The sequence below is a fragment of the Microchirus variegatus genome (assembly GCF_963457635.1).
Source record: "Microchirus variegatus genome assembly, chromosome: 13".
NCBI classification, from domain to species: domain Eukaryota; kingdom Metazoa; phylum Chordata; class Actinopteri; order Pleuronectiformes; family Soleidae; genus Microchirus; species Microchirus variegatus.
This window is the reverse complement of record NC_139814.1, coordinates 7,852,571-7,872,974: the sequence shown is the minus strand read 5'-3', so window position 1 is coordinate 7,872,974 and position 20,404 is coordinate 7,852,571. Positions and strand designations below refer to the sequence as shown.

At 42.6% G+C, this 20,404-nt stretch overlaps 1 protein-coding gene across 2 annotated transcripts in view; it reads right to left on the bottom strand.

The window, feature by feature from the left end:
- LOC310935752 (RNA-binding motif, single-stranded-interacting protein 3) overlaps positions 1–20,404 on the bottom strand; it is a gene marked incomplete at both ends in the record, with an annotated part of 208,341 nt that overhangs the window by 52,065 nt on the left and 135,872 nt on the right. For both annotated transcript variants that reach the window (XM_083899692.1, XM_083899693.1), the window contains one exon: positions 18,545–18,624. In XM_083899692.1, the coding sequence (XP_083755818.1) occupies positions 18,545–18,624 (80 nt within the window). The remainder of the gene's footprint in view (positions 1–18,544; positions 18,625–20,404) is intronic.

Here is a 20,404-nt window from a genome sequence, read left to right as displayed (position 1 = left end):
TAAACTAACCTAAGACAGATAGTGTTGGACTGACTCTGGCCTGTGGAGCTTCTTTTTTTTTTTGTGGCAAACGGAGGATCTTAAGAGCAGCTGTTCCTCTGCTTTGCCTGTGGGGGTTTGACTTGTGCTGCCACTGTCTGTGTCACTGAGTGTGTGGGCAGACAGTGAAGCTAGCTCTGTCCCTGTTAGCAGAGTATTATAACACTGCCAACACCTCCACTGACCCGTGAAACCTCCCATCTATAGAGATGAATCATACAGATGGGCGCACTGTAATTCAACAGAACTGCCCATCCAACAGACCTGCAGCAAATATTTCTTGTTAAATGTGACGTTGAATCAAACTCTGAAGGAATCAGCTTTTGAGCTCTAAAACCAAGGACTGTTGGCCATGTTATATACATTTACATTCATTTTAGCCTCCTCCAATCATATGTTCACAGACATTCCCACTCATCAGCACTTTACAAACACTCCTTTTACTGCTGCCCTGCATATACTGTAGCTCAAAAGAGAAAACTGGATGTTAGGTGCCTTGTTAAAATGGAACCGTGCCTTTGACCGAATCTCCCAAATGGCTCAAGGACTGAAACATATAAATGTATTCTTATACAAAATGTCACCTAACCTTTGGGCTCCCACTGCTGGAAAATTGACAATGGCATTTAAAGGAGCAGATAATATACTTTAAACTGCAAATACAAAGAAAAAAAGAAAAAGAAGAAGAGCCAAATCAGTTTGAGTCACATGGTAAAGCATAAAAAAGGCAGCGTGTCTGTTAACTAGGTTTTGACTGTGGGGGCTTCCAGTAACAACAATATGGACAGGGAAGAAAATGAAATTACAGCACAATAAATGAATTATCAATAAAGGGCCCTCAATACTGTATCTGAGGGGGATCAATATGCCACAACCAGGCTGCAATGTGGGCCGAAGGCTGAGGGCAGGCCTGTAGCTGAGGGAGCAGCCCGATCAATAATGTCACAGGGGGTGATTGACGATCAATGCTGCCAGTGAAGTTGATTTATGATCAATGAAAGCAGGGCACCTGACTAATAAGGGGGGAAAGGGGTGGAGGGGGTGTGGGAGAGAGGGAGGTTCCATAGAGTCCCCTTTACTGTAACTGATTGAGGATCGATGAAGAGTGGCACCGTGGCTGATTAGGGATCAGGCGACTCGGTGGCAGAGGAAGGCGTCTGTGTGTGAGAGGATTTGGTTGGCTGCGCAGAGACCAGTCTGTCTGGGCTGAGCAGAGCTGCAGAGACTGTAATTAAAGCTGTGCTGAAAGGAGCTTTCCACCGGTTGATAGAGGCTGCAGGTGCAGCTTGCTTTGCTCTTTCATTTTCAAAAAAAACAGCCATGTGCTACTGTGCACACGCACACATGCACATACTATACAAACGCAACTGAACACAGGAAGGTCTGCAATATATTCTTCTTTCATTTCTCTCTCTAAGGAGATAGCAGTCTGTACTCCAGAGGGTCAGTATTCCAATCGCTAGCAAATCCAGTCAATCTGTTGAAGTGACCTTGGTCAAGACACTGAACCTTGAATTGCCACTGATGTGCAGACACTGTGTGAATGATGTTTGATGGAAAATTGCAGCATATAGATGTGTTATATTAATTGATGAGCAATTATATATAATGAGCACAATCAGCATATATGAGGGACAGCTCAGGTTGAACAGTTTGGAAATAAAGTAGAGCGGCAAGGTTGAGGTTTTCTCACGTGCAGAGGAGAGATAGCGAGGGATAGGAAAACCACAGAGAAGGTTCATGGACGTTGTGAAGGAGGACAGGAGGACAGGTGGAGGCAGAGGATTTTGCTGTGGTGATCCCTAAAGGGAGAAGCCGAAAGAGGAAGAAGAGGTCCTTTGAGGACCTTGTTATGGTGTGGTCTGCTGGGGCAGCAGGATCCTTTGCTGACAGGAGGAAACCCGACAAGCTGATAAAGAAGGGCAGCTCTGTGCTGCGATGCCCTCTTGACTCGGTGCAGGTGGTGGGTGAAAGGAGGATGATGGCTAAGCCATCATCTTTAATAGAGGAGTCCCACCCTCTGCAGGACACTGTGGCCTCACTCAAGAGCTCCTTCAATGACAGGCTGCTGCTGCTGCTGCTGCTGCTGCTGCTGCACCCTTGGTTTGTGAAGGAGACGTATTGCAGGTCTTTCCTCGCTGCTGCAGTCTCTACAACCAGCACTGTCAATAGACCACACCTACACCTAAACCGCCTTATTCCTTGTGCAATTACTGTATAATAATAATAAAAGTGTAAATTTTTATACAATATAATAATAATCTAATATAATAATATAATAATTTTCTTAATTATATATATATATATATATATATATATATATATATATATATATATATATATATATATATGTATACATTAAATATTTTTTTTTTTCTATACCCATGATTTGTGGCTGCTGTAACACATGCAGGAAGAATAAAGGTATATCTTATCTTATCTTATCTTAGTGCTATATTAACATATGTGTGGTTCAATGGGAAAACTATTTTAAAAATGCATTGTGTGGTCAATAAAAACTTGAATAGTGCTATTTACTATTTACTTCATAAACACCATTCATCACAGAAAAAAAATCTATCCAATCTGAATTAGCTATTTTGGTCCCTGTCATTGTGTTCCTGTTTCTCTCTATAATAACCCATACAAAGTATAATTGTTGTCAGATTAGTGTGTTTATTTCCAGTAATACACAGTAATTATCTTTACTGAAACCACAGATGTAGTCGATGCTAATTGTGTCACATTTTCCATCAGTAGTGAAGTAGGGGTTGCTAATTTTATGAAGTTCTGCATAATGCTTGTTATTAAATACAATTTGGAAATGCATCCGTTTAAGCGTTGACTCCTGCACAGTGTTGCTTTGTTTTAATTAGACAACCTTCATTGATTATTTCTTGTGCATGATATGGAGCCAAAAGTTATTTGTATAATGGCCTCTGGTCATGTCATGAACACTGATGACATAAGAAAGTAAAGATGTGGTTATGAACCTGCTGGATTATCTCAGACGAGCAACAAAAGAACCAGAGTTAGGTCCAAATATAGATGGCTCGCCCCTTCATGTGTGCTTTGTCAGGCAGATCCCTCCTGAGAGAGCAGCGCATCAGACATTCCAGCTCATAATTCATTCATTTCTTAGATATTCTCTTTGTTCTCAAGCAGCATTGACACTAATTTTCCCCTCTCCTTCAAAAAAAAAGTTGCTGACAACAAAGTGGCATCTTCTTTGAGCTCACTGAATATATCAACCACTTTCCAAGGAAGCTGCAAAATCTGCTGGCTTAACATAGTGTATATATATATATATATATGTATATATATATATATATACACACAGAACAGTTCAACAATAATGACAATTATTAAAATATTTCAGATTTGAATGCGAAGGTCAAGCCGATAATAGATGAATAATTAAACATCATGAATAAAAAGAATATGAAACAGTCCACCTTATAAGGTCTGTGCCATATTTTATTCTGGCAGGTAATATGAATATTACATCTTGGCTAAACTCACCTGCAGGCTGAAAATTGATAAGGCAGGAATGCCATAAAATTAAAATAATAATTTTAGTCCTTGAAACAAAATAATCCTGGCCTAAATCTGACCCTCCTTTCTCCCTGTATCACTTTCCCACTGTGTCAAAAAAGGGGGAAAGTGTTTTTTTTAAGAAAGCACACTTAGCAAACGCTCCACTATTATCTAAACTAGCTTCAATGTGCCCCTTTGTCCCCTCGAGAGAGCAATATCAGAGCGATAACCATGGAGAAAGGTCGACCAGCTTTAGAGAGCAACTTTGAGTAAGTCCTTGCCTAAACATCCCAGACGTGATGAAAGGCTTTGTTTTTCTCTGTCCGCGTTAATGGGCCACAATCGATGTGGAAGAGCCATGTTTTTTTCTCTCCACATGTCCTGACCCTTGGGGAAACATGGCGAGGTAATGTGGGAGGGGGGAGAGATATTGACACACAACACAGCATCGATATCACTGGGATTCACAAGCAGTCGTGTGATGGGTGAGGGTAACTCTTTGTAGCTTGTAAGCTTTCAGTTCTCATCAGTGGAGCGTTCCGGACCAAAGAAATACACCGTAAAAAGGGCCCGAGCTTCACTGCGGACTATGGAATTAGATTTGTGTAAATATTTTCAAGCAGCACTTTTCACGAAGCAAATAAAATATCAATGTAATCATTAATAAATATTGTATTTTATTGTTTGAAAAATACACTTGTTCTTTGCACTCCCTGATTTGTTCTTTGTGCTCCCTCACTTACTCCCTCACTTGTTCTCTGCGCTTCCTGATTTGTTCTTTGCGCCATGGTTTGCAATTCTGACCATGGACAGGCCACAGTTAGCTTTGGAGCAACGTTTGGAGCGACAGCTCAATGCAACGGAAGTAGTCACGGGATTGGAGTCGCTGTCCGTCTCAAAGCCTGTGACTACTGTGTCACTCTAAAACTCAGTAGCCAATCAGCAGGCAGCTTCCAAAGGCCCACCCATGGTCAGAATTAAACAAAAAAACGTGATACAAAGAACAAATCAGGGAGTGCAAAGAACATGAGTATTTTCAAACAATAAAATGAAATATTTTTGAATGATTAAATCAATATTTTATTTGCTTCGTGAAAAGTGTTGAAGATATTGACATAGTGGTAAATAAACAGGCCCCAACAAAAGCAATACTGTTGTTGAAATGATTATATCCATCTCTGTTCAACACACACCACATACATTGACCTAAACAATGTAAAGAATGTGAGGCAGCACCGCGCTGCTGCCGCTGCTGCTGCTGCTGCAGGGGCAAGCTCATCTCCACACTGGCTCTCATCTGTCACCAGCAGCAACCAGCCTGCCAGCCACCATGATGTGCAGCGTTATTGGGGAAGCTGATGAGGTCTGATGAGGCCGGTACTTATTGAATTCCCCAGCCTGTTATTTAGACAATGCAGAGGAGAAATGGCCTCCCTCATCTTTCCCATTCTCATCTATTCACTGTCCCAGCAGGGGGGCTGCTGGCTAATCCACTCTTGTTTGTAATGGCGGTGCAAACTGAAGGGATTTGGACTGTTCGCCCCCTCGCTAGGACACATCTAACACACTTCACTGTTGATTTTACCACATAATGGGTCTATTTGATGAGTTAACCAGATCCTACACCCCTCTCAACCCACCTTTCCATTGTGTGTGTTGGAGCGGCATTGTTTAATAGTTAGACTGAAACAGTTCTCTTTCCCCTCTCTCCGATTTTCTAAAATGCAATTGCCAAACCTGAGATCTGTGGCTGCACATTTTTCACCGGTGTGCAATGTGTGTGAGCAAAAGAGAGAGAGAGAAAGAGAGAGAGAGAGAGAGAGAGGGAAAGTGTGTAAAAAAAAAAGTGTGATGGAGAGAAGGAAAACAGCGGAGAGAAGCGGAAGTTGCAGAACAGATGGCCAAATAGCAGGACAACAAACTTTTAATTTTGAGCCTCGGATTGGCGAAAGCGATGGATACTGTGCAGTCACAGAGGGGGAGCCAAGAGTGCTGTTCAGTAAGGGACAACACATCAAACTGCATTAGAAGTGATTAAAAAAACAACAACTTGTGATTAATGATCTTTTTCCCCTGCACGGAAAAAGAAAATTAAATGGAAAAATTAAGCATCTGGGTGGTCAGACACATTTATCTGCATTAACTGTAATGTTCAGGGGCTCCCAAAAAAGCAGGATATATAAACAGTTATATAAAAGGCAGTCAGTTTATATACGTGTATATACAGTATATATATGGAGTATAATATAATATAAATATATTTTCTTTCTAATGTATGTATCACACTGTGCAGTGTAAGTGAGATCTTGCCATCCCAGCTCTTTGTATGCAAGACAAAGACAATAACCTGTCAAAATCTCTGTAACGCTATTATTAAAATCACTGCCTGTATTTTTCCTCTATGAGACTGTTGAGAGAAAGATAAACTTATTCTGATCTTTCAAAACATCCAACAAAACCAACATACAACTGAATTGCTCGTCCAGGAATACCCAGAACTATATCGACAGAAAACAAAAGGCAAAAATGTAAAGATTAAAGGTCATACTGATGAAGGGGGTGGAGAGTCAAAGGCAGCAACGTTTAAAAGCTTACATGAACGAGGTACAACCTGGAGAACACCAGGGGCACGGCGAATCAATATCAGCCCAACGTAGAAATCTGCTCTATAATCCTTGATCTCCAAGGCCATTTGCTTTGCAGCCTGAAATTGGATACACCCTGACAGCATCCCCCTGATACCCCCCACCAAGCCGAGCCGGCTGCTCCACTCCACAAATAAGACATCCTGAAAAATTGATCTGGATGCTTCTGTGGCAAGATTACGTCTCGGGCTAAAAGAGAGATATGACTAGCTCAAGGTAATTCATAAATCTGTGTGTCTACAGTATGTGTAAGACAGGGCCAAGTGAATGGGAAAACAGAATCGTGGCATTGTCATAACTACATCTCTGCTCTGCAGGAAGACTCCTGCAGCAATGAGGCCATTAAGACAACAACTTCACAAATGCTTTGGCTAAACGGCAAACGCTGCACAACACTGTTTTATTGCGTACTATAGCTAAGGCTAACAAGACATAAAAACGGTTTATTTCATCCCTTGCACTGTGTTTATTGCACAACACATCTCAACGTTGCATCTACAAAGTATAAATATGTTGTTCAACCACACCTGGGAATGTTTTTTATGATTGTGTCTTGTGTTTTTTTTTTTTTCTTTGACTTTGATTCTGATTACTTTTCATACAGGGACAGTCTTATTTTATTTGTGCACCAATAAAAAAATAATAAAAAAAACAGTATTATTTTTAATCCGACAGCAATTGCAGTTGTGTAGCAAAGCAGCACATAAACAGTGAGATCTTTGGGAAGAGTATAGGTACATCTCTGCTGCAAGTGAGGGCTGCCTCATTTTTTTTTCTATTCCCACGGTGGTGTGTATTGTTAGAGTGGCAGTTGCTGGACTCTCTAAGGCCTTTAAACTCTCCGTTTTGCCTCTATTACTTGTGCCTGGTGGGGGAAGAAACAGCTGTAGAGAGATACAGTGCAGCACAACAGGGGTGGTGGTCCCCTGATACCACAGATTCATACTTTCTACCTGAAGCACAGGATAGAGAGAAAAGAGAGCTGGCAATTACCTGACTTCTTCCTATATATACTGCAACCCATGGCCAGCTCCTCACCGCTGTACTCCATTCTGAAGGTTGTCTTAGGGCCAGGCTTGAGGTAATGAAAGCAACACACTCCTAATGGACTATTGATGTGTGTGTATTTGTGGGTGTGTGTGTGTGTGTGGATGCAAGCGAGGGAGACAGCGAAAGAGAGCGAGGTAGGCTGAAAGAACAAAGGAAGGAAAAGCAGACTGTGAGAAATCATTCTGTTGGCGTGTTGCTGTGTTTTCTTTTTCCTGCATTGTCTGTGTGTCTGTTTTATCATCTATACGACAAAAAAAAAAAAAAAATTGTGCATCCGTGCCGATGAAGCTGTAAATTTAAAGCAACAGAAATAAACCACAAACATGATCCAGTAGCCATGATGTGCCGTACTGCGAGCCAAGGAAAGAGAGAACGCCCGAGACACTGTCTCGCTAGAAAACAAGGTGTGTTTCCGTTGTCCTTCACCTCACACACCGGCAGGCAGCTCTCTTATAAATATACTCGTGTACAGAAAAAGATGCACAAAACTCCATGGGATAACTTGGACAAAGTTTCACCAAATGGAACCTGTCCCACTCCTGTTGGCTACACATCAACAGAACACGTAGGTGTGTATGAATTTTTTTTGTGTGTGTCTCTGTGTGTGTCCCCTCTCCTGCTGGCAGGCAGTCAGATGAATGAATGGGCGTCCACTGCTGGAGGTCTGGCGGTGCGACAGAAATAACTCTTCTGACCACAGTGACCTCTACTTGTTCCCACACAGCCTGTGTCCTGTTCTAATGGAGAAACACACTCTATTTTGGGGGCAGCAGCTACATTTATCTCACTGCCCTCTGTGTCCTGGGATGGTGACAGTGACGTTGTTGGGTGGAATTGATGCTTGTTTTTTTTTGTTTTTTTGCGTCCCTGACGCAAACTCACACAGGATACAATCAGTCTTCATGTCAGCTCTGGTCAGTGAGATGACGCCGCTAAACCACAATATTTACTTCCAAAAACATGCTTTAAGGATATGTAACATTTCTACGTTAAAGGCGTTAAAAAAGTAGTTCAAACACTCACATTTTATTGCGTGTGTTTTTCAAAAAAATGGATCACGATCTGATGTCAAAGCTCTCGCCATGAAGATCAAACAAACAGGGGAACCAAGAGAGACTACAACAGTTCCCATGATCCAATGCTGCTTCTTGTCAACAATCTAATCTAGCTATTTTGTTTATGTTTTGATTGAGAGACCCCCGGGAGGGAAAGAAATTACTTACTGTGCGTTTAAGACATACTACATTCCAGAGCGGTGAAAAACAGAAAGCTGTCGTTTATCAAACTCATAAGTTGTGACACTTTAACCTAATATAGAGAGAGGCTGACCAGTGAACCACACAGAGCAAGCCTGCTGAATTGCTTGCATACCTCAGAGACCTTGGAGGATGATTATCCTCCTCAGCAAACTTAATCTTCATTCTGGAGGACGGGGAGGCCGGTCAAAAGGGTCCGAGCTCAGCGACCTGCTGTATCTGCCGAGAGGCTGAATATCAATCTCTCGCACAGCACAATACTTGATTCTATAGTGGAGTAGATCAGAGATGGGCCTATGGATGAGTATGAAGTGTGCAGTGTGAGAAATCACACTCACACAAGTCCAAAACTACTATGACACTTGGTAAAGGGCAGACCCTCAGCAAGGACAAACCTTTCTCACAATGTTGTGGAAAGTGGGACAGGAAAATTACTGCAATTTGGATCTGTACCAAAACTTAGAGATGCTGGTGAAAACAAACCACATTGGTGAACGCCGCATTGTGTCCATTCTGTAAATGATGTGTGTTTATATTGCACTTTTCTCATCTTAATGACTACTACTTTTCACTACCTGGTAAACCCAACGTGCTTCATGCACATGACGTGATTTGCGTCATCAATGCACAACATGCAGGCTGCACATGGAATATTAAGCCCCACTCACCAAGCAAAAAAAAAAAACAACAACAAAAGAATTAGTCGCCAAGGACAGTCATGTGAGCCTCGACCTGGCTGACACCCCGACCCCCCTGCTCTTTTTAAATCACAAATCATTCATACACATTCACACGGTGACAGCACTGTCGTCAAGTGTCTTGCGCAGAGCATGTGGAAATCAAACCCTCGTCCTTCCAGTTAAAAGGCGATTATCTACCTGTGATCCACAGTCAACATTTAGTTAAAGTAAAATGGATAAAAAACAAAGTCTGCACTCCTTCTTCCCTAGCTTCATCCCCTCCTCCAAATATGGTACCTTCCACTTTTAAACAAAACCATGTTGACCAGTTCACAGACCTTTGAGTGACATTATAGTGGGCTGTGAGTGGAGGGTTCATGCGGCCACAAAGTTATTTCAAATGATAATTTCAGACCATTTCTGCTTCAAGCCTTTCTTAGATTTGGGTTCCAAACTAATTCAAAAGAATGAAAAATAAAAGCTAAGAAAATCTTCGTCATTGCTGTCAGCTGTCCACACAGAACGAGTCCACAGAATAAAAGAGAACAGTTAACACAAGACAAACAAAGAGGAGTAAAAACAGCCCCCGGTGCTTATTTTGCGCCCACTAATATTGTGTGCGCTCAGCTATATCCAGTAAGAAAGATGAGCATTTGGGAAACATGAGCAGGAATGTGTGTGATGTGTGGAGTACAGTGAACAGAGAGGAGGCAAGGGCACGCAGAGAAAGTGAGAGATGAAAGAAGACTTCAGCGGTGGCCGTGACGGAGAGAGAGAGAGAGAAAGAGAGGGGGGGGGGGGGCAGATGAGAGAGAGTATAAAAGCAAGGACAACAAAAAGTGCAAGGAGAGCTATGATCAGGGTCAGAGGTAGAGAGATAGAAGTGGATCAACATGGTGGACAGCTGGCAGGGGGTCACTGGGGTCAAGCTCAGGAAGCGGTCACACACTCAAAGTCATTCTTTCATCTCGTCTGCTGCTCATGCAGCAAACTAAACTTTACACAAATTTAACCTTCTAAAAGCACTGTTTCTCCTCAGCTTTCGCTCTTCTTGCATCCACTTGCCTTCGCCACCTCTCGCTTTTATGCTCTCTGTCCTTCTCCATCTGTTCTCTTTCATCGCCTTCACTTATTTCTGTCATATATCCACAGCTCCTCATCTAATTCATGCAATCACACTGCAGGTGCTGCTGTTCCTCTGCCTTGTAATGTATCTCTTTCTCATTGTAACTCTCCCTTATTCTGTCTCTCTCCACATTAGACGCGGTTGAGTGGAGAACAAAGTCAATCGTTCCTGCCCAAACGGTTCCACGAGCCCGAGCTCCTCCTCTCTGTCTAAACAAACTTTGAAGCCAATCAAAAGGTTTTTTATTATTTTCTGTGGAATTGGTCTGCAGTAGGTGAACACTTAATATTTCAGCAACAGATCCACTCTGAGTTGCTCCTCTCTCCTCCTCATCCTCCTCCTCTGACTGATACAGTTCAGTGGGAAAACAAACAAAGTGTGACCAATCCAGATTATTGTCTGTGGGCGAGATAAGGTTATAATGAGAAAGTGCGACGGGGGAAATTGATCCCGTTTTCAGGAAGCTCTGTGATTTACTGGGGATGCCAATAATAACTTCCTGTGTGTCCTGCCTCTAATGGAAGGCAGGTGAAGTCAGGGCGGGGGTGAGGGAAGGGGGCGAGTGGTTCATGCTAACAGGGCAAATTTCATTATGATGCAATATCCTGAAGTGCAGAAGAAAGACAGGTTTGATGGCTAATTATGATCCAGGGTAGTGTATATCGAAAAGCTGTCTCTGTGTCACTGAGGATCACAGACAGAGACAGAAATGTACACAGGGTGACAACAGGAGTTAATTAATTATCAATACAACATGGGTTTGACCTTCTGTTTCTATTAAAGGGAGGATTTAAAAACACTAGATATAAACAAATCAGAGATTAGCCTCTGTAGACGGCACGGCCTGGGCTTCCGTTAAAATATATCCCACATTTTAACCAAAAGTTTCAGTCAAGAGTCTGGTTAATGTTATGGTTGTGTTTTGTTGCTCCTTCCATTTATCATGGTAATAATGATAAAATAATATCTGGTCCTTGCACTTAGTTGAAGTGGAAGATTATTTGTTGCCATTCATGCTTTTTATGTACAAATTAAACATTTGCATGAAAACAGGCTGATGCAAACCTACTGATGATGTGTTTGTATGATATTTATATCTTTTGTTCTTTTTTTAAAATAATGATTTCCAGCATCATGGGAAACATGTACCTTGGCATGCTTCGGCGAGGCAAGCATGTCTGAAACACATTGACAGCTAAGCCACCAACCTACTTGGCTGCACATTAAATCTACACAACGCAGCGGGGAGAGAAAAAGACCTGCCGACAGGCCAGTTATTAGCCAGGGGAATGTGGGAGGGATTGTAGAAAATTAACATGGATTACTCGAGTATGACTGACAGTTTCAGAAGGGCTTTTTGTGACTTACCAAGTGATTTGGGACTCGCCTTAATTCAACGAGGGACGTTTTAATACCGTGGGCTGTCTCTGCTATCTTGGCACCGTTGCCTTGGCAAGGACGCCAACAGGGAGAGGATCTTTTTATGCAACAGCACCCCTGGCAACAGCTCCCCCCCCACCCTCAGTGGCACAGGACTAGTGTTCTGCAAATAATCACAGGATGTGGTGTCGCACCAGCACTTGTCCTTTGGTCTATGCTTTATATTATTTGAGGATGAAATGTTGCTTTTGACAGTTGTAAGAGAGCAGGGCACTTTCATCAGTACATTTAAAACATTAAAAGTTTCACATTTTGAACAAAAAAACTCTCCCTGCAGCTTTAAAATAAATTGTAAAAACAGACCAGGTTAGAGAGAGAAATGCCAGACTACTCTTAAAAAAAAAACAGGAAAGCTTGTACATATTGCATGTTTCCGTTTGGTTCCATCTCCCAGGGCTACTGTGGCTGCTTCCTGATGTGGTTTTCATTATTTATCCGGCATCTATTGGACAATATTGGAGCCAACGCTGAGATCTGCTGCCATATTGGCAGCAAGATGATGGTACAAGGAGCAGCAGCAACGGAAGTGAAAAGGAAGGAGCTACAGTTTAACTAGACTTTCAGCCTGGTTTGAACCTCTAAAGTCAGATATCAATGAGAATGTTGGATTTATCAGGTGCTCTACATGTTTAGCTGTTCTGAGATTCATGCCTGTCTGTTTATTTACAACACTTGACATTGAAACAAACAAAACATAAAAATCACACAAGTGTGTGTGTGTGTGAGAGAGCAACAGAACATACAGTGCATCAACTGTTTTTAATTTCCTTGCTGCCACTGCAGACACACAAATATTGGACGCACATGAGATTGCTCACCTGCCAAAACCAAACAGTGGCTAATGTAGCTCTGGTTCAAATTAAATTTACCATAGGGTGTCATCTCTAAGCTGCTAAATGCATTGTGGGACAAAAGGCTTTAATCAGCGAGGCTCAGTGGAGCCGGCGGATTAAATCACTTTTTATCTGTGCTTCCTTTGACTTTCCCATTGCTCAGGGTTGCAGTGTAAATCATAATGCGTCCCTGTTGAGCTCACTTCACCGTGGGTCATTGCTGTAGTCACATTTCATAAATTCCATTTATTTTGTATATCGAGTAAATCCACATCCACTGAAAAACAAGGATAACTCTCCGCACTCACGTTCAACAACAAAGCACATCATTTTTCAGAAAAGAGGTTATTGTGTCCGCATGAGTGTGCGTCCATCTGTGTGTGTCTGCATGTGTGTACCTGCGCACAGTTGTGCAAACACACACACACACACACTTTGGCATATACATGGACCATATTCATGTGCCTGTACGGAGCATGTGCTTGACTTTCTAGATGTGTGCGGGTGTGTGCACACTCACATCCGACAACAGCGTCAGCGAGAGCGGTTGCCGCATTGCACAGAATAGCTAAACAGCTGTAGTGCTCCATCAGGGGCTATCGATCATGTCCCTCTCTCTGAATCACAATCAGACGTGGGCAGACCAGAGCGGCTGGAAAAGGCCTCATTGTGACTGGCTTGTTGGACGAGTGCTACACAGCTCTCATATCAACCAGGCCTCAGAAAACAAACCTGACCTGGATAGCTGATTGGATGCATCTATATGTGAGTGCCTTTTGTCTCTGTAGAACTTACAGGAGAACACGGACATGAAGTTCTTGGTTGTGTTTTATGGCTTAAAACAATGTATACAATGTCTGATACTATGGAAACTCACTCTCACTATTCTCCACATGAGGGTCACAGGGGGCACTGGTGCCAATCTCAGCTGACATCGGGTGAAATGTGGGACGGGACCTGGACAGGTAGAAAGTCCATCACATGGCCACATAGAAACAAACATCCACTCCGACACTAACACCTATGGTCAATCTAGAGTGTCCAATTTGCCAAATCCACAAAGCTGCATGTCTTGCATGACTGTGGGAGGAAACTGAAGAAAACACGAACACACACACACACAAGGATAGGCACTTGTTCCTACCAGGTCAGGAATCCGGGTCTTCTGGCTGCAAAGGCAAGAGTGCAAACCACTACAGCGACCCTATGGCCCTATGGATGCTCAGTCTCTCTAGCAAAAGTAGCAATGTAACGATATAAAAATCTCACAATATACTAAAATTGTGGTACCAGGTCCACACAATGACACTGATTGCTTCATTAAGATACAGTAGCTAATGAAGTCCACTTTCTAAGGTGAGTGTTATGCAGTCTGATAGCTGAGGTGCTGTGTAATTAGCTTTCGGGTGAATTCCAATTCCTTGCTTAACCCTCAATCTTAACCCTCCATCTCAAAAATGCGCGCTCCCGCTAGTGCAAGCGATTCTCAGAAAAATTAAGTTGAGGGGCAAGTTTAAGGGCTGTATTGCCCTCAATATAGAGATTTTCTGAGACCACCCTTAGGAGCAAGGGCTACCCAGAATGCAGTGCGTGTTTTCACAAAAGAAAGATGGCGTCGAAAGCAGCGAAGCGATACAAATTAAGTATTTTCTTTGTTAATAGAGATATAAAAATGATGAAAACCATTGTATTATCTTAGTTTAGGCTCATATTATGGATTATACATTTATTTTTATTTTACGATCTTTTGTCAATAGCCGGCCGGTGCGGACAATCGATCGTTTGCTATGGTTTACTTTACAATAAGCCGTGGTAATTTCAACAGAGCAGATCACAACACAGACAAAGTAAAACATTTCCACCCCCCTTTCAAAATAAAACACAATACGCAGGTCATACAGCCTGTCACAACTTCACATCGACATTATGTCGTGACCGGTGCTACCAGGTCAACAGTCAATTAATCAGAGCGTCTCTCTGAGCCGCTGACGTGCCGCGGCTGTAACGCCTCCAGTGGAACTCCGGGGTTAGTGGAGCGCTGGTAAATATGATGCATTACTCACACTATTTGCGTCACTGGAACATGTGTGTTTATGTGAGTAAACAAGTGACTACAAACCTGGTGCTAATGCTAGAGCTTACAACAATTAGCTAACAACAGTGTCGCCTGCAGCTTCCCACAAGTGACACCCACATATTTTCGGACCTTACTGGGTCGTCCAACTTCCTCACTCACTCTCTGGTAAGCCTCGTCCTTCACCACAACAGTGTCTGTTGTATTCCTTGGTGTAGACGCCCCTAGAGGCAGCAAGAGGCATGATGGGTATGTATGGGATACCGTTTGATCAAACAGTCTCGGTGATATCGTGAACTAGACACTACTGTTACAAACCAAAAACCAAACATTCATGTCTGTATGAAGCCTGCAAGTATGATACAATTGGACATGATCACATTCAAGATTTAATGGTAAGAATAAGGAAGCTGTTTAAGTATCATTAGCTGCCATCTGCTATCATCCCGCCACACTGTACATCAACTAAACATTTCATGTAATCACAAGGAAGTAAGATGTTATTACATTCAAATTTAAACAGGAAGTGTATGGAAACTGTCTATGGCGTCATTAGCCACCATCTGTTAGGATCTACACATTCTTCTGTTCGGTGTGTGCCTCCTCTTCGTGTCCTTGTGTCATCTCCAACATTATACCTTCCTGTCCAGCACGACAACTTCCTTTTTTTTTTTTTTTAACTACTTTTTCCACGATCAGTTGCGTTCCACAGTTTGACTTCCACATTTTTTTACTTCCTGGTGTGGGACAGTGAGGTCAAAGCTATATATCCTGTCTGTATCAGCACTGGACACACCTGAGTAGAGGACGGCATCGAAGGAGACCAACTACCATGTCACACACACACACACACACACACACACACACACACACACACACACGCGTACGCTCATACGCACGAGCACACAGTCTTGACACAGTTTGATTGAGTGGCTAAGCTGAAAATGCAGAGGCCTGTCAGATATAGGCTTGAGAGGATTGGTGAGTGAGCTTGGTTCATTCAGATGAGGGGGGGCTGCACGTGTATGTGTAGATATGCATGTTGCAAATGTGTAAAAGTGTGTGTTTGTGTGCGGGCCGTGTTCTAAATGCTAAATGGCAGGAAAAAAAGGATCCCATTAGCATTATATGGATGTTGACATTCCATTCAGGTCAAAGTTATCGGTGCATGACTTTATTTGTGGTATGTGGTGTGTGTGTATGTGTCAGGGCACGCACGGTGTACTAGTCATGGCTGTCACACGAGCAGCCAACACACACACATGCTCAAGCTGCCATTGTGTTGTGTGTGTGTGTGTGTGTGTGGTGGGGGCTGCCCGGGGGGGCGCCGCTGAGCTGTCAAAGATGGATGGATGAAGAAGTTGCCCTGCATAGCAAGGGGCTCTGGGGAAATACCACCAACACAACACACACACACACACACGCACGTACGTGCATGGATACATACACACACTAACACATTGACTGTATCAGCACACAAAAACAGCATGCTTTCCCACTTACATACATTAATATACATATATTGAATATGCATGTATGAATCAGGGCCCAGATGCATATCAAAATGAGGGGGCACATATGCGTGCACGTTTATATAGGGTTTGTTGCTGCAAAAGCCAAACAGCCCTGGGGTCTTTTGCATGAATGTCCAGAGAGATTTCCATTTAACAGTCAACATGGACAGTGTTAAAATAAGTACCATACTATAGAAACTTATGGCAAAAAAAACATTTAAGGAATGGGACTAAGCTTTTATGTATGAGCATTCATAAATAAGACTGATATCGCAGGGATGTCAGATTTAAAATCTAAAGCATACCAAGAAACAATACTTCTTTTTTTTATTGGGTGTTTGGACTATGAGTAAATTTCTCCGCTCTGGAAATGAGATATGAGAGACAAAACGAGAGAACAGAACAAGAAAGAAAAAGAAACGGTGGAGCTGTTATTCACCAGAGCATGAAAAAAAAAAAAAAAAAACTTGCAATACTTTGCTCACCAATCTCTGGGGTACGAGCCAGGATGAATCTGAAAATGATGGGGATGCCGGGGGCAGAAGCAGGCACCACCTGTGTGGTTGCTGAGTTATAAGGTTAGTTGTACTGCCTGTGTTTTTCATAGCAACATGGCACGTTTTGCAAATTGTCACGATTCCTGTCTCGACACGGAAGCCATAGTATTGCCAAATGTTTGGTTTGTAGTCCAAAGGTGTTCAAACGCAACACAGGAGTAGGTCTCAATTCAAGTACATTACATTTCTAAATCAATGCAACAAATAAAACATTTGATAAATCAGATATTGTTGTTGGAAAGATGTATCTTAATTTCTTTCCAAACTGACATCCATTCACTGCTGCTCTACCAGTCACGTGCAAGGAAGGATTGACGTGTTCACTTTGAGTGAGATTGATAAAATGAAGCCATTCTTTACACCTGATCATGTAAGTGATTACGCTGTGTGTTCAAATCACACAGTGCAACAACACAGGGAAGGATAATAGCTTTTGGAAATTCCAGTCGTGTGTGTACACACAGCCAAGGGAGAGCGGGGGTTTCATGAAACCCTTTGGAGCAACAATAGCAACACCAGAAAAGTGTAAACTTTGTAAACTTAGCCATTCTTCATTACACACAAGGATTTTCCTCGATCAGGGCAGTAAATCTCTGTGCTTGGCTCAAGCCCGAACACAATCCATTAACAATAATAAAACTGGAGCAGCTGGGAGACGGATCCTTAAAGGGGAAGGTCAGCTTGATATTACAGTGTTAAAGGTTTCCTATTACTGCTCAACTTCAATATAACCACTCACCTTGCCTTTTAATGGCCACTGGCTATGCAGAGGATGGGCATATATGGAGATTCTAAATCCAGTCTCTTTCACATACTGAAGATTAATTGATGGGTCTGGACCTGTGCCACTGGTCGGAAGTGTGAGAATTGCTAATAAAATTGCCCCAGGGGTGAAGAAGATCTCCTCAGTATTGCCCTGTCTGGTAGGCACTTCCTGCTGGGATACATGGAAGGCTTCAAGCGCTGCAGCACCTGGTCTCAAAAGTGCTTATGCAGCAATCTTCCCTGTAGACTTTCCCTCGCCTTCCACCTCACTTTCCTTTTTTGCTGCCACCTCTTGTCACCCTTATTCCCCAGAGACATGTGGTGTTCTGTCTAACATTGCCAATTCTTTGACTCCTTGCATTTCAAACTTTTGGGACAAGTTGTCTACGCCGCTTTGGAAGCAGCATAAAGGACATATTTCTGTGCCGGCACACCACGTGGTGCTATCGTGTCCCTACATGTCTCGATTTTGTGACATTCTTTGTTTCGCTCTCTTTTCTCTGCCTGTTCTCTCCTTGGCCAGCATGTTCCACTGTCTAGGGTGATTGCAGACAAAAAAGATGGAGGGAGAAAAGAGGACCCAGCAACAGAGAGCGGGAGCAGGAGAGGAAAGAGGGGAGAGTGCAAGCTCTTAAGTAGATTGCAAGAACAGCACAGAGGCATGAGTGTGAATATTAAGCGGGTTTTCGCCTGCCCAAGAAGTTCCAGCCTGCAGCAGCAGCACCACCAGGGAGAGAGAGGGATGGTGACAGCAGCAGAGAGAGAGAGAGAGAGAGAGAGAGAGAGGGGGGCAGTGGTAGAGACGTGTAGAACCATCAGCTATTCAGCCATAGGTAACTCAGCTCGCTTCAGGTGTCAGAAACGACGATGTACACAATCTATCAAGCTGTCCAGCAGATCAGAGATGAGGAATTACCATAATCGAATTAGAGAGGAGGTTTCTCATTGCAGAGGTGATGATTTTTCCGGAGAAGCAAGAACAAAGTGTTGATGTGAGAGTGATGTAAGGAAAAGGAGAAGAGACTCACCTGGGATGCCGGGCGGGGTTTTCAGGTATTTTCCATTGAAATGCTGTATCACTACTTCACATTTCTCTGTGGACTCCATCCTGCAAATGAAAAATAGGATTTGATCAAAACATATGGTTTAAAATGATCATTATGAAGGTCTTTGAAATATATAAGTGTAATGGAGACATACAGGGAGAATGCTTTACTATGATGACATGCTTTTAACTGCCAATTAAAGAGAAAGTGACAGCCATTGGGAATGGGCAATAATACCTCTGAGATGCAGCTCTTATGGAAAACAATGCTGTCATTTGCCCCTTGTTTGCTGCAGCACTACAACATGTACAATAAAGACATTGTGACCCCTGATAGCATATTAACCATGTTTAAGTGTCACCCATTAGACTGTATGCCATGGCTGGCCATTATGAATTTAAATTCTAAATGGGGTTGACAATTCACTGGTTAACTAGAGTGGGAAATATGGTTAACACTGTGCTGTGGCCTGGCTTTACCATTAGAGAAGGGTGTTAGCAATGTAATGCTATTAATTGAAGCTGCAAACTAAGGTGCTTGTAGAAGAAAAATACCATGAAAAATACCATGAATATCAGTAAAAGTAATAGTAGCTGATATAGCTGATTCTTTAGATCAAAAATCCATCCATCTTCTACCACTTTATCCTTCACACGAGGGAAGGAGGCAGTGCCAAAGATGCTGATATAGGGCAATTGGTGGGGTACACCCTGGATAGTTCGCCACTCCATCACAGAGACAAACATTCGGTCTCTCTCACACCTATGGTCCAATTTACCTATAATCCCCATATTGGACTGTGGGTGGAGAACCCGGAGAAAACCTACACACACACACACACACACACGGGGAGAACCTGGGCCTTTTTTCTGCAAAGACAGGATGTCTAACCACTAAACCAACCGTGTGGCCCAAGATCAAACTGTTTGGTTGTTTTACTTTGACATCAAACAACACACTTCCTTTACATGATTGTGGACGTACAGTATGTCAGTGGATTATTCAACATGTACACACAAGGAACTTTTATTAAACTGAGACAGGTTTTAAATGCAGGCTTGACCGATTCTTATGCCTTTATGGTGATATGCTCTTGAATTCACTGCTTTCCAAATTTTTATGCTTCATTCATTCTGCTGCAGCTCCTCGAATACTCATATCACCCTGTCAGCCTCTCACTTCTCTGTCCTCCATCTCTCATCCTTCTCCCATTTCTACCTTCATCCTTCTTTTTTTTATATATTCCATAGCTTCTTTATCGCTCTCTATGACCCATCCATCTTACTCCCGGCCTGTCTGCACCTCTTCTTTTTGACGTCTCTCTCATCCCTCCTCGTCTTTCAACCTTGGTCATTTCCTCCATCTTTCACCGTTTCCCTCTCTCCCTCCCACCTCATCTCTCTCACTTTCCATGCCCTCCTTTTCCTCCCTCTGTCCATCCTTTGGTTTTCTCCATTACGCCCTATCCACATAAATATCTTTCTTCTTTTTTTTTCCTCTCCCCATTTTTCTTTTTAGAATATGTAATCTTTCACACATCCCGGAATCATTCACGTCTCACTGAGCGTGTGTGCGGGAACTTTTCTCCATCTCTTCTCTCTACCTTTCATTTCCCTCTGTCCCAGGACAGCTGATACTAACCAGTCACAGTGACTCAGTCGATGACTAAGAACAATTACCGAAATACATGTCACTGACATTTAGGAACCTGAAATTAATTGCCCTAGTAAAAACACAGTTATTCCGCTGATTCAAAGAGTCATTTTATGTGCAGTAAGGACTGGGTATTTTTAGATAAGAGGAAAAAAAAAAGTTTTTAAATGTTAACTGTCTCAGCGTGAG